This window comes from Abramis brama (genome assembly GCF_963993115.1).
Source record: "Abramis brama genome assembly, chromosome: 14".
NCBI lineage: Eukaryota > Metazoa > Chordata > Actinopteri > Cypriniformes > Leuciscidae > Abramis > Abramis brama.
Window position 1 is genome coordinate 29429507 of NC_139976.1, and position 13841 is coordinate 29443347.

The 13841-nt window shown below is 39.2% G+C and overlaps 1 protein-coding gene across 1 annotated transcript in view; it reads right to left on the bottom strand.

Moving 5' to 3' along the window:
• Positions 1-13841, bottom strand: part of top2a (DNA topoisomerase II alpha) — a 44240-nt gene that overhangs the window by 23986 nt on the left and 6413 nt on the right. The window contains exons 9-17 of the mRNA XM_084134906.1: positions 10254-10355; positions 10036-10173; positions 6811-6949; positions 4893-5050; positions 4387-4512; positions 4192-4302; positions 4000-4105; positions 1784-1893; positions 1567-1659 (exon numbers count right to left, since the gene is read on the bottom strand). Coding sequence (XP_083991032.1) covers positions 1567-1659; positions 1784-1893; positions 4000-4105; positions 4192-4302; positions 4387-4512; positions 4893-5050; positions 6811-6949; positions 10036-10173; positions 10254-10355 — 1083 coding nt within the window. The remainder of the gene's footprint in view (positions 1-1566; positions 1660-1783; positions 1894-3999; positions 4106-4191; positions 4303-4386; positions 4513-4892; positions 5051-6810; positions 6950-10035; positions 10174-10253; positions 10356-13841) is intronic.

Genomic DNA, 13841 nt, shown 5'->3' on the forward strand with positions numbered 1-13841 from the left:
GGTTGTGCAATAATTATTTAATTAATAATTTATAATAAATAAAAAAAATCCAATAACTGTGAATAAGAACTACTTTGTTTGATGCCAATTATATAATAAAAATACTGATTAAACTAAATAACAGTCTGTGCTTGCAAAGATAACATGGCTGTATTAGGGCTGGGACGGTATGGATTTTTTCTTACCGCGGTTGAAAAGCAAGAAATTCCCGCGGTATTGCGGTAAACCGCTTTAAACCTCAACCCCCCTTCCCACCCTCCCCCAGTTGTTTTTTTTTGCGACGTTGCGGCTGGAACAAACAAAGTGTGGCAATGATAATCTCAGGTAGTGTTTATGTGCTTTATTTAATGTTAAAAGCATGCAATGTGACTTTGAATATCGTTTAGTGCTCCAGCTTTGTAGCTGTAAAAGCAACAATGGATAATTCACCTCAGATCTTGAAATTAAACAAATGGAAACAAGAACGTTCAAACTGTGAACAAGTGTATTCTTTGACAAATATTGTTTTAGTAACTCAGTAGCCTATGTATTTTTAATAATGTTTAAATGGTGTAATATTTGTGAATTTGATTATGTAGCCTACTTATCCATTTTCTAGGCTACATGCCGCGACTCCGCGAGGGTTGACAAATGCGGTCTTCACGTGAGAGAATTGTTAAATAAGCACTTGCAATTAAAAGCTGAGGTCCTGCTTTTACTTTTTTTTTTTATTTACGGTGCGGCGTCCGTCGAAAATAGACTAGGCGCCTATCTTTAGCGAAGCGGCGCGGAGAGACGCTTCTGAAACGCGCCGCGTCGTGGCTGTTGTAAACAAGCATTGACTAGAGTGGGCGCGATCAGCTCCGGTAGCCGCGTCGCAGCCGTAACGCGCCACAGAGTGTAAATAAGGGGTTATAGTCAATAGCCTACGAATGGAATGTTATTATGTGTCATGGAACAACTTGCGAACTTGCGAAAGGTCGGATTTGCTCCATCTTTTGATAAGTTTTGTTTAGAAAACCTTGAATCCATGCAAGACACAATGTTATTAGACACAATCCATGTCATTAGAATCAATGAATCCATGTCATTAGACACAACGTGAACACATGAAGGCCAGTGTTTATCTTTTTTTATTTTTTTTGCGGTGATGACGGTGACGAGCTCAGACCCGCGGTAGGCGTCACGTGACCACGGTATTGCAGTAATGCGGTAACCGTCCCAGCCCTAGGCTGTATAAGTTTTTTTTTTTTATGTTTAGACACATTGCTTGAAAGGCAAGATGTTTATCATATACATTATAGCATAGAAAACATCCTGTTAAAAAAAAAAAAGTCTGAACGCAGATCAACATGAGAATGTATGTATGCATGCATGCATGCATGTATGTATGTATGCATGTATGTATGCATATGGTTACTTGCATACCCTGAACGATACCTCTGATTTTGGAACTGAAAGTTGGGGTTATCTGCTTGCTTACCCTTACCACATAACTTGCTTTCTGGTATACCCCACCAGGTGGCACACAAATATCAACTCTTCTTAAATAGCACATCTCTATATTGATTTTCAGGTTTGTGGTACCTCAGGCAGGTTGTGTTCTCTGCGTTGACGTCTGTTGATCATGAAGCTGGTCAGCCACTCCTTCCTCTCATCTACCATCTTCTTACTAAAGGCCTGCAAATAGACAAAGCCACAAACATCTTCAGGAAGCTTGATTTTAAGCTTAAAAAGCTTATGATTTTTTTTTTTACTAAACTCCCAAAAAGCAGGAATGTTCCTATAAAGGAAAAATGATTACCAGGGTGATAGCTTCATCATCAGCTGGCCCGGAGTACTTAAAGGGGATTCGATGTCTCGTCATATCCGAAAAATACTCTTTGGCCTCCTTAGATGTGCTGGTACCCAAACCTGGAGAGAAGCAGACAGAAAACTACATGTGAGATATTTTACAAACGACCAAATACACATGCACGTTTTAGAACCACTGTCAAGTGTTATTGTAAACACTAGGGGTGGGTGATACGACAAAAATCTTATTTCACATTAACAATAGATCACGATATAGTTATTAATAATTTTTAGTTAAAATAACAACAAAGCAAACTACAAAGAACAGGACAAAAAAAGCACTTTCACAATACACATTTCAAAGCAGCTTTGCAGAGTCTCCACACTACAATTTAGAGTGATCGGTTATCAGAGGTAACTGGCTAAGTTTTGTATTTCAGAAATGTAAATATACAAAATCAGTTAGCTAAAAATGTATTCATTTAAACCAGGGTTCACCAATCTCGGTCCTGGAGGGCCGCTGTCCTGCAGAGTTTAGCTCCAACCCCAATTAAACACACCTGAACCAGCTAATCAAGGTCTCACTAGGCATACTAGAAACTTTCAAACAGGTGTGTTGGAGCTGGTTGGAGCTAAACTCTGCAGGGACAGCGGCCCTCCAGGACCGAGATTGGTGAACCCTGATTTAAACAATGTAATAATTTAAGGCAGAAACAATGAGCTCATTGAAGTAACAAATACTTGTTTGTCATACAAATGTCAACCATTTGGTAACAATGTCTTTTCTGTTAACCAAATGCCTTTTAATCTTTGCTAATGCTTCAATGTATGAATGCAAATGAACAAGCGCGCCGTTATTTGTTGCATAGTGACTGGCATGTTCAAGTAAGCCAGATAACGCTGTATTTAATATATCATGATGACTAACGAGTTTAGTATTTGCACTAAATCTGCACAGATTTGGCTCACGAACTTCCCAGCAAAGTGAGTAAACATAAGTAACGGCAAATTGGCTAGTGATTTGACAGTGTTACCCGCCACTGTTAATTTTTAACCCACATTTGACAGGTGTTAATTTCAAACCCTGCAATACTGTATATAAAACGAACATCACTTAATTTTACCCTTTCGTTTGCTGAACTGTAGTATGAAATCAATGTCACATTTGCAATCGTGTGGATATTCGGGAAACATTGCATTCTTGCTCATATAATATATGATCAACATTAAAAGCAAGAACTCAAGCAGGGTATTTTTTGTATCAAAGAGAGTTTGAATCTCAACCGATTTCTATGCACAGTCCGTGTCAAAATTTGTTCATGCTAGTAAGTGCTAAATTTCCACTTTTACAAAGGTATGTTGTCGAAAATGACAGTAATGTAGTGTGATTTGCTGGCTTGTGAGGATGCAGTCAGTTTTGACTGCGAAAGAGGTGGTAATTTGATTGGATGTGATGCATTTATGGCATTTTACCTGCTAGAAACACATGATCAGTTTTAATGATATTTTAAGGTGGAGTAGAATTAAATGAACGGCAAAACTCAGCATTTTGTTTGCGTACCCCGTGTCACCTCACCTACCCCCAGGGGTGCACATACCCCAGTTTGAGAACCACTGCTATACATGATGGGCATTGACCCAATTATGTGCTTCTTTGCCCATAATCTGCGAAAGAGAACCGAATTTGTCAGTGTGGTTATAAGTCAGCGCAAGCACCACACTGATTTATTTTTCCCACGGCTTATTGCCCAAACACTTTAACATCGTGCACGTCCTGCTTTTTACTTTCTCATTCACATATGTTCCTTTAATCAGAGTGATTCTTAACTAGGGGCCCCAGCTGACCCAGCTGAAGGGGGGCTCAAGATAACTTCAAATAATTAAAATCAATCAATCATTTTTAGTAATAGTTTAGTAGAGGGGTAGCCTTCTAATATTTTTTCAAATATGGGAGACCTTGGGAGTGAAAAAGGTTGAGAACCACTGTTCAAAAGAATCAATAACTTAGTGCTCTGCTACACAGATATTTGCATACCGCAATATAAACTATATAGCAAATTCTCTGACAATAGGAACGTTATATATATTGTCATACCACCCAGCCCAAGTAAACACCCAGTGTGCAGGTGACCCAGTCTATGACCCCTTCACTTGTGCAGAGATGAGGACTGAGTAAAAACATTGCTTACATTTGCCAGTGGACTACCACAGGTGTTTGAGACAAACCTTTGTAGTATTTGATCTTCCAGGATTTTATGTTACTTTGTTTCTCCTTCCACTCAGTGAACTCTGGAATACTGTAGAAAGATAGCTCCTGCTTCTTAGTGGACGCCTAGAAAGCAATGACAGCCACAGTCAAGATGCTTTTAACAACTAACATTTTATGCACTGTTGATGACAAGAGCAGTTGGCATCTACCTTGATGATTGGGGTGATGAACTCTTCAAGAAAGTTGTGGCGCAGCAGTGATGGCCAGTTATGATGGATGAAGTTGATGAGAAGACCTTTAATGTGAGATCCGTCTTGATCCTGCAGAAATCACCCGACATTACACAGGCAACAAACTACAACAGTCCAATATCCTGTAACAGACACTATGTAGTCAAGTCTGACCTGATCTGTCATGATCATGAGCTTGCCGTAGCGCAGGCTTTTGAGTGATTCAGAGTCACTGTAGTTCTTCTTGTACTGCAGACCTAGGATCTTTATGATGTTGTTGATCTCAGCGTTCTCCATGATCTACAAAAAAAGAAAACGTCTCAGTGAATGAAACGTAGAATGTAAAACTACGGTAACCCATTTGACTTGCATGTAGATCAAGAGAATAGCCTATATCTTTTTGTCAGTACAAAGTAAATGGGAATCTGAGACAGCTGTGGTCACCATTCACTTCATTATATGGAAGAGAGAAACTTCAAAATGAAGTTAGCAAGCCTGCTAAGCTAACATACACTACACAAGTATTATAATCATAGATATCTATACATGGAAAAATCTAAGAAAAAGGAAACAGAGCTAATAGTCAAGAACTAAAAACCAAAACAATTATTTTGTGGGTCATGCAATGGAAATGATCAAACCAGTTAATAAAACATAAGTGTAGTTTTTTTTTGACCGACCTGTTTGTGTGACGCCTCTCGCACGTTGAGGATTTTACCACGCAGAGGGAAGACACCATAGCGATCACGTCCCACCACACCCAGACCTGACACAGCCAGAGTTTTGGCCGAGTCTCCTTCAGTCAGGATCAGAGTGCAGCTAGTGGAGTTCTTTCCACCTGAAACAAACAAACCATCCTGATATAATATCCAGGCAGAACAAAGTGTCATAACATAATACAGGGTTCCCACACCTTGGTTAACTTCAAATTCAAGGACTTTCCAGGTCCAATACCCTCAAATTCAAGGACTTAATGTGGGGACAGATTTCGAGTGACAGCAAGGTTACATTGTGTACCGTGTAAGATAACTTTAACAATGTTTCACGTGTCAAACAAAACTATGCAAAAAAGCTTTTTATTTTGCGTTTATTTTTGGCCATTCTATTTGTCGTATTTCAGTTTTGCATAAAACTGAAAAATATTCTGTACATCCTATACTGTATTCTAAAATGATCTGATATTTACTTTTGCATGGATTTTATTGAAAAGAGCTTAGGCTCATGTAACCAGAAGTTAAGATATATGAATATATTGCGTGTAGATCCAGCTGCATGACTTAGAGACAACAGACTCTGCGCTGGCCAAGTGATGGCCCTTTGGATCTCTGGCAAGTAGGGTTACCACCTTCAGTGAGGCAAAATAAGGGAAACCCATACACGACTCTGGGTGTGACGGTTAGTATATAACCGTGAGACCGACGGTTATAGTTGAACACCGTCATTAGAACTCTATAACCGCCAAAACCGTGTTATTAAAATATTTTTTACAAACATTTTTTTATCATAGAGAATGTTTAAATACTAATTAAAAACATTTGTTAACAGTCTGTGTTATTAATGGTCTACGTCGTTTCCAACTGTATTTGATTCTTTGCCAAGTACCCCCTGACTGACCGCCAATCATTTGAGATAGAAATGAAAGCTATGACTATGATATAGTGATGTGCCATCATTATGAGATTTATTAAACAAATGAAAAACATTTGCAATAATAAACAACGTATCATTACCGATAACTGATCGTGCAGTTTAATTACCCCTTGACTGGCCCCAAACATGTTTGATAAAAGAAACATATACAGTGTGTATATAGCCTATATGATGTGTATTACATTTTAGCTCAAAAACAATTGTAATAAAAGATAGGATCATAAGATGCGCAATATATCGGGAGACATGGTTTTTTACCACTTAATGAAGTTTTGTAAATCGTCAGACATGATTACCACTTCATTAAGTTTTGCTTTGTAGAAAACCTTTCTTTAAAGCAAATTTCATTTTGTACAAATTGTATCTTAATTTTAATAAATGTTTCATCAACCAATTGCATATATTTAATAAATAAAAATATAGCAGACAATATAATAACCATGACATGGAGGCGCCGGTGCACCACGTTCACTTGCATTGTGAACTAGAGCGCATCTCATCGTAAATGAATGAAACTCAGCGTAGGCCTATGCCTCATACATTAGCATTAAATATCTTTGCCGCATCCTTTCTAGAACAGACAAGGGCTTTCTTGCGGCTCGCATCAGCAGAGCATTGCATCGTCCATAGACCGCAAAACAATCAGCGGATGGCGGGCGGGTGCGGCTTTGAAATTTGGTCAAAAAACGGTGCGGATGATGAGTTTTGTGATGCGGTTGCAGATGAAATAATACCCCATCCGCGTATCTCTATCGATAACAACATTGAACACTACACAAATATTTAATTTTTTTAATTTAGGCGATCAAGTAGCTAATCAGTGTCTGCTTGTTTATTCAAACTAAGTTGTTCTATAACAGACGAACGTCACATTCACAAAGATTCACAAACTTAAGGATTTCAAGGACCCGTGGGAACCCTGATAATAAGAGCACAACAAAACGTTACCTGCATCGTTGGCGTCATCCAGCTTGGGGACTCCTTTAATCTTAGTGTGTTTGACAGCAGAGCATTTCTTATTGAGCTGAGCCTGGGCTTTAAACTTCACCCAGTTCATAATGCTCTCCACAATTCCACAGACATTTGCCTACAGACAAGACAGAGAGGTGAATTCATGCAGTTTTACAGTTAGGGTAAACACTGATTTTTACCAATAAATTTCCACGACCTTTCCATAACCTTAATGTTACATGAAAGTCTACATATTAGGGGTGTGCGAAATCACAATTTTTGATCGTAGCGGATTAAAATGTCTCCACGATCTGCTTTAAGAAGTATCGTAGTATCGTGCTACAGTGCATTCTATTAGTTGTTCTGGCGCCTCAATCTCAAAATACTGTACAACGCGACGTACATTCACATCACGTGTTAACGCAGAGGAAGAGTTAGACTCATGGGACAATGCAATTCACAAACATTTAATGATGTGTTGATGCGCTGTTCTAACATGCGCTTTTCTGACTGCACACACCTGGAGTGTACAGGTACTAAAAGCATTGCAAACAGTGTGTGGTTACTGGACTAAGTTATCTTTGGAGTCTTATTGCGTTACTTTACAAACACAGTTGGTCATGTCTAAAGTGAAAGTAAACATTTGAGAGAAAATGTGGTGCGTGTCATGTGTGTATATTAGATGCATGCCAGTCTTAAAGTAACAGTAGCCTTATAGTAAACATGCTGACTCTTGTCCTTAAAGGGATGAAAAAATTAAACCAAAAATTCTGTCATTATTTACTCTAATGTTATTCCAAACCTGTATTTATTTATTTTGCTGAACACAAAATGATATTTTGAATGTGGCTAACCAAACAGTTGCTGGTCCCAATTGACTTCCATATAGAAAAAAAATAATAAAAAATACTATGGAAGTCAGTGACGACCAGCAATTGTTTGGTTACCCACATTCCTCAAAATAACTTATTTTCAACAGAAGAAAGTAACTTATTCAGGTTTAAAACAACTTGAGTAAATAGCCGCTTTCCGACCAAGTAGTTACAGGAACTTAGTTCTAGGAACTGTCCACTTCTAAACAGTTCTAAGAACTACTCTCCCCCAAACTCGGTTTTGCTGTTTGCGTTCGCACTGGCCAAGTGGCCATAGGAACTGGTAGGAGGGGTAAGGGAGTGACGCAAGCACGGTGACTTATTTTGACGGCGCGACAGACCTTTATTTTGGCGGCGCTGAGAACGCCAGAGCAAACAATGCTCGCATCCTCTGTGTTTATTAGTTAGCGATCTGTCTAACAGTACCTGTTTAATATGTTATTAGATAGAACTGTTATAGAAAGTAGACAATATATGAAAAAAAGGTTATTAGCCTATGCCGTGTGGTTGATGTCCAGTGTTGCTAGCTGGGCAGATAAACAATCATGTTTGGCTTGGTCCCCTCAAAGTTGCGTTGGATTTTCTCTTCAGCATAAAGGTTTAGAGACCCATCTATCACTGTTTTCCATGTTTGTATAGTTAGTTTATGGAGTAAATATATAGGCTATAATCTGTGTGTTTACATATAGCTGTTTTAAAAATGGCGGGTACTGGTGTTCCGCGTGCGTTCGGTCAATCAGCGTACACTAAAGTCACGGGTAGTTCCTATAGTGCTGGTTTAGACCCTACTCTGAAGTAGGACCTAAATTAGTTCCTCCAAATGGAGTTCCTAGAACTAAAATCGTTCCTAGTTCCTGCGGTGCGAACACGCCGACATCCGGGTATTTTAGCCAATAGTTCTAGGAACTGTGAAAAGGTTCCTCCGGTCGGAAAGCGGCTAGTGACAGTTCATTTTTGGGGGAACTATCCCTTTAAATGTTAATAAAAAAACAGAGGAAAAATAAAAAAATAAAAAACCTCACTCACTGCTGTTGACTGAGAAATTTAATAGTAGCTTTAATAAGAATCAATGTATAATCTATACAGTAAAGTCTATGTAGTGTTTTATTTTTATATTTGTTCATTTAATTTCTTTCTTCAACGCTACTGTTAAATACACCTACAGTAACTAAAAAAAAATATAAAAAAAACTGTTTAATTCAGTTGTATATTAAGTTGTATATGTAATGTGTATCTTTGTTCTTATTTTTTATCTTCACCACTTTGGCCTAAATGTTCATTTTATATATTTAAAATTTCATATTTTTGTAAGGCTATGTTTTTAAAATAGGGACATTATTTTGGCTATAATGCTCAGTCACTTGCAAAACAGTAAAAACGACAAAAGGAATCGTGATAAAATCATGAATCGCGATTTTCCTGAAAAAAAAAAAAAAAAAAATCGTGATGAGATTTTTGCCATATCACCCACCAATTTTTTAATTTTTGGGTGAACTATCCCTTTAAGCGCAATAAGCTGTGAAAAATACAATTTGACACTCGCAAACTGTTTGCTAGGTGGCTTTATAATGCGTGCGCGATTTGTTTTCTCTGCACTCACAGTCACATCCAGTAATCGCTAATAGCAACGTGCCCTTTCAGTCGTATTGCGGTGCCCCAGTCCCGGAACATGATTTCAACCGAGGGGTTGAAACCCTCAAGTCGTGCTTGCAAAGTTTGTTCCGATCGATCGTCCGCATTTTCAGAATCTGAAGCTCTCAATTACGGTAAGGGGTGTTAAATTTCAGACACACACTGTATGTGTTTGGCTAATCACAACGCACTAGGTCAGCTGGCCAATCAGAACACAGCTTTTCAGAAGGAGAGGCTTTGCAGAAATCAGCAATAATGTATAGTATGTGAAAAGTAAAGTTTTTGAACATTAAAAGCATGCTAACCTATTCTATTACACCCAATAAAACAAAATGCATTTTTAAAATAGAATCATATGACCCATTTCAAGGAGCTTACAAAAATATGCATAGAAATGTTTAAAATCAGCAGCCTATCTACAGAGACTGAATTGAGACGGTACTCAGTACTAAAAGGCGGCTAGTATGGTTACATTTTTAAAACTTCTGACTTGGTACTGAAATATCTGTACTTCTGACAACAGTTACCCGCAAACCAGTTTAACCTGGAACTGTGTGCTGGTATAGCACTATGCCATGCCATAAATTCAATAGAGGTGTTTATTTCCTATTGATCACGACAGCAATAATTATATGCAGACTACAAGCACTTTTATTATCCCATTCAGCATGGTTCAGGCTCAATTCAAAATGAATGATTGAAGTGTCACATTTCTCACCTGTTTAATGAACTTATCACTCAGAGAGCAGGTGGAACCAAAATTCTTCTGCTGCAAGGTCATGTTCTCTTTGGTCTGAGAGTCAAAGCTGGGGTTCTCAATCAGACAGTTCACAAACAACCACATGTGATTCTTCACCTGCACACACAGATCAACCAGGTCAACCAGAGAGCCATAATCCTTAAGTTTTATAAGGTTTGCTGATAATCTGTATGTACCTGGAAAGGTTTGACAGCCACTCCAGCCTTGTTCTTCTTTTTAACCACTTCAATCAGTTTGGACACAATCTGGTCTGCAACATAGTCTGCGTGTCTGCCACCCTAAAACACAAAACACTGTATTGAAAGCACTTTCCTCTGTCAATTTACAGTATCTGAGACAGATTAAATAGGCATATTATGTCCACATATGTTTACAGGTTAACTCTAAATGGGGTTTCAGTTCGCCCTTACGAAAACGATAATTATTACATCCAAAACGGATCCAATCCAATCCACCTTTATTTATAAAGCACCTTAAAAACAACACTGTTGACCAAAGTGCTGAACACAGTCTATAAATAAACAATAACATACCACAGAGGTGCAACAAAAAATAAAATAAAAATAATAATAATAATAATAAAACAATAAATAACAATAAAAATAAATGCAACAGTAATACAAAACTAAAAGTCAACCCTCAAACTGAGTTAAAAGCCAAAGAAAATAAATGAGTCTTAAGACGGGATTTAAAAACAGGAAGAGACTCAGTCAATCTGATGTGCAAAGGCAGCTCATTCCAGAGTCTCGGAGCTGCCACGGCAAACGCACGGTCACCTCTGGATTTTCGTTTGGTCTTGGGGACGACCAGTAGTGCCTGGTCAGCCGACCGGAGCGAACGAAACGGGGTGTAGGGCACGAGCAGATCAGACAGGTACTGAGGGGCCAGGCCATGCAGACATTTAAAAACAAATAAAAAAATCAGTGCGAAAGTGCACAGGAAGCCAGTGGAGGGATTGGAGGATGGGTGAGATATGGTCAAATTTTCGAGTTCCAGTTAAAAGACGACCAGCTGCATTTTGGACTAGTTGTAATCGTGCCATAAGTGATTTGCTAAGACCAGTGTAAAGTGCATTGCAATAATCTAAACGAGTGGTGATAAAAGCATGGATTAAAATTTCAAAATCATGTAGAGATAAAACCGGTTTTACTTTGACTAGTTGCCTCAGCTGGAAGAAACTGGTCTTCACCACTGCACTAATCTGGGCATCAAGTTTTAAACGACCGTCCAACTTGACTCCCAGGTTTGTAACCACAGGGCTAATGTCTTGGGTTAGACAACCCAAGTCAACAGGAACCGCAGCAGCTGAGTCACTAGGAGCAAATAACACAAACTCAGTTTTGCTCTCATTTAAATACAAAAAATTCATAGCCATCCATGCTTTCACTTCATTCAGACACTCTAAAAGGGTTTTTGACTGACTTAGCGGCACATATATTTGGCAGTCGTCAGCATAAAAATGGAACGAAACATTGTGACTTCTAAGAATTGACCCAAGAGGCAGCAGGTACATTGAAAAAAGTAGCGGCCCAAGGACAGACCCTTGAGGAACTCCGCACGACAGAGGAGCCGAAGAGGACACGGCATCACTGACCTGAACTGAAAAACTTCTGCCTTCCAAATAGGACATAATCCAGGCTAAGGCCAACCCCTTAATGCCCACACAGTTCTCCAGTCGAGACAATAAAATTTGGTGGTCGACTGTATCGAACGCAGCCGTAAGGTCCAATAGCAGCAGAGCAACAGTATCACCAGAGTCCGAAGCCAGAAGAATGTCGTTGAAAACCCTCAGCAGAGCTGTCTCAGTGCTGTGGGCTGACTTAAACCCAGACTGGAAAATTTCAGTTATACAATTGTCATTCAAAAATGTGCTCAGCTGCAGATAAACAACTTTCTCCATAATTTTGGAAAGCAAAGGGAGCTTAGAAATAGGCCGATAGTTAGAGAGCTCAAGTCGGTCTAGACCAGGTTTCTTTAACAAGGGTTGAACAACTGCATGTTTAAAACTCATAGGTACGACTCCAGTAATTAAACTGACATTAACAATATCAAGTATGCAGGGCACCACTGTAGAAAAAACCTCTTTAAAAAGACGAGAGGGAATCACATCATTGGGGGAGCCAGTGAACTTCATTTGACCAATAATCTTTTCTAAAAAAGGCAAGCTAACAGGCTCAAACTGGTTCAAAACAACAGAACAGGTTACAAAAATGCCAGGGTCATACAAAGGTGGACCAATAAGGGCCCTAATGCTCTCCACCTTATGGATAAAAAAAGTGAAGGAACTCCTCACACACTTTTGATGGGTTCTCAAAGCACTGGAGTTGTGGGACATTAAAAACAGTTTTGAGGGTATTAAAAAGAACTCGAGGATTTTGACCATTAGAAGCAATAATGTTAGAAACATGCTTGGTCTTTTCAGCTTTTACAATTTTTTGATAAGAACACCAACTCTCTCTAAGTATCTGAAATGACACTTGGAGTTTATCTCTCTTCCACTTTCTTTCCGCCCTTCTGCACTCGCGTCTGGCAGCGCGGGTGACATCGTTCAGCCAAGGGTCAGATCTCGGTTTAGACATCCTGGTTTTTACGGGGGCAACCATGTCTAATGCTGCTAGGCAAGCATCATTAAAACCAGCGCACAGATCTTCAACAGTTGTGTTAGGACAAAGAGAGACAATTTAGATTAAAAACAGAAGAAAACTGAGCAGCAGTGGAAGGGTTAACTATCCGACCACGGCGCACAGGAGCACGCGGTTTAACTACGACACAAGAGAGGGAAATTTCAAATACAACAGGCATATGATCAGAGAAAAAAGCATCACAGACTTCAAGATTAGAAACAGTTAAGCCATGAGTTAAAACCAGGTCAAGAGTGTGCCCACGTTCCTGCGTGGGGCCAGATACACACTGGACAAGATTAAAACACTCAATGACATTTAAAAAGGCTCTTGCCCTTGGCTTTTCAGGACAGCACACGTGAATGTTAAAGTCCCCTACAATAAGGAGGCAGTCATACATTGGCACAAACTCAGCCAAAAATTGAGAAAAGTCAGTGATGAAATCCTTGTTGTATTTGGGTGGCCTATATACGAGTGCGCACAGCACTGGAGATGCACCGCTCAGTTCAAACAAATCCACCTCAAAGGTGGCAAAGGATACAGCGAGTGCGAGCTGTTTACACTTAAAATTTGTTTTATAGACTGTTGCCAGTCCTCCTCCACGACCTGACGTCCTCGGGGAGTTAAAGTACAAACAGTCAAACGGTAAAAGTTCACAAAAAGCACTCGACTCACCCACTGGAATCCACGTTTCCGTTACACAGAGAAAATCCAGATCGCGCGACTCAAAGAAGTCCTTCAAGATGAAAGTTTTGTTTGCTAGCGATCTAGCATTCACCAGGGCAAACCATGCTCAAATGGCACCAAGTTTTTAATCAAGGGTCGAAGGTCTAAGAGTATTTGGCGGTCATAGACCAGTAGAGAGTTGACATTTGCAATAATAATTGACAAAAATAACGTAAATACAAACAAAGTGGGCAGAGACAGACGGCAGGCCATAGACACCGGCGCCATCTTGAAAACAATATTAATAGTGAATATCAATAATAATAGGATCACTTCTTCTGTTCATCAGAAAAAAAAGAAAAGAAAAAAAACACGACACCTTTCCTCTGTGCCATTACGGTTATATTTGTGTTGGGAATCAGAGCTAGGGTTGCCCTTTAATAGTAGACTAAACTTTAGTCGACGAGAAGAGGCATA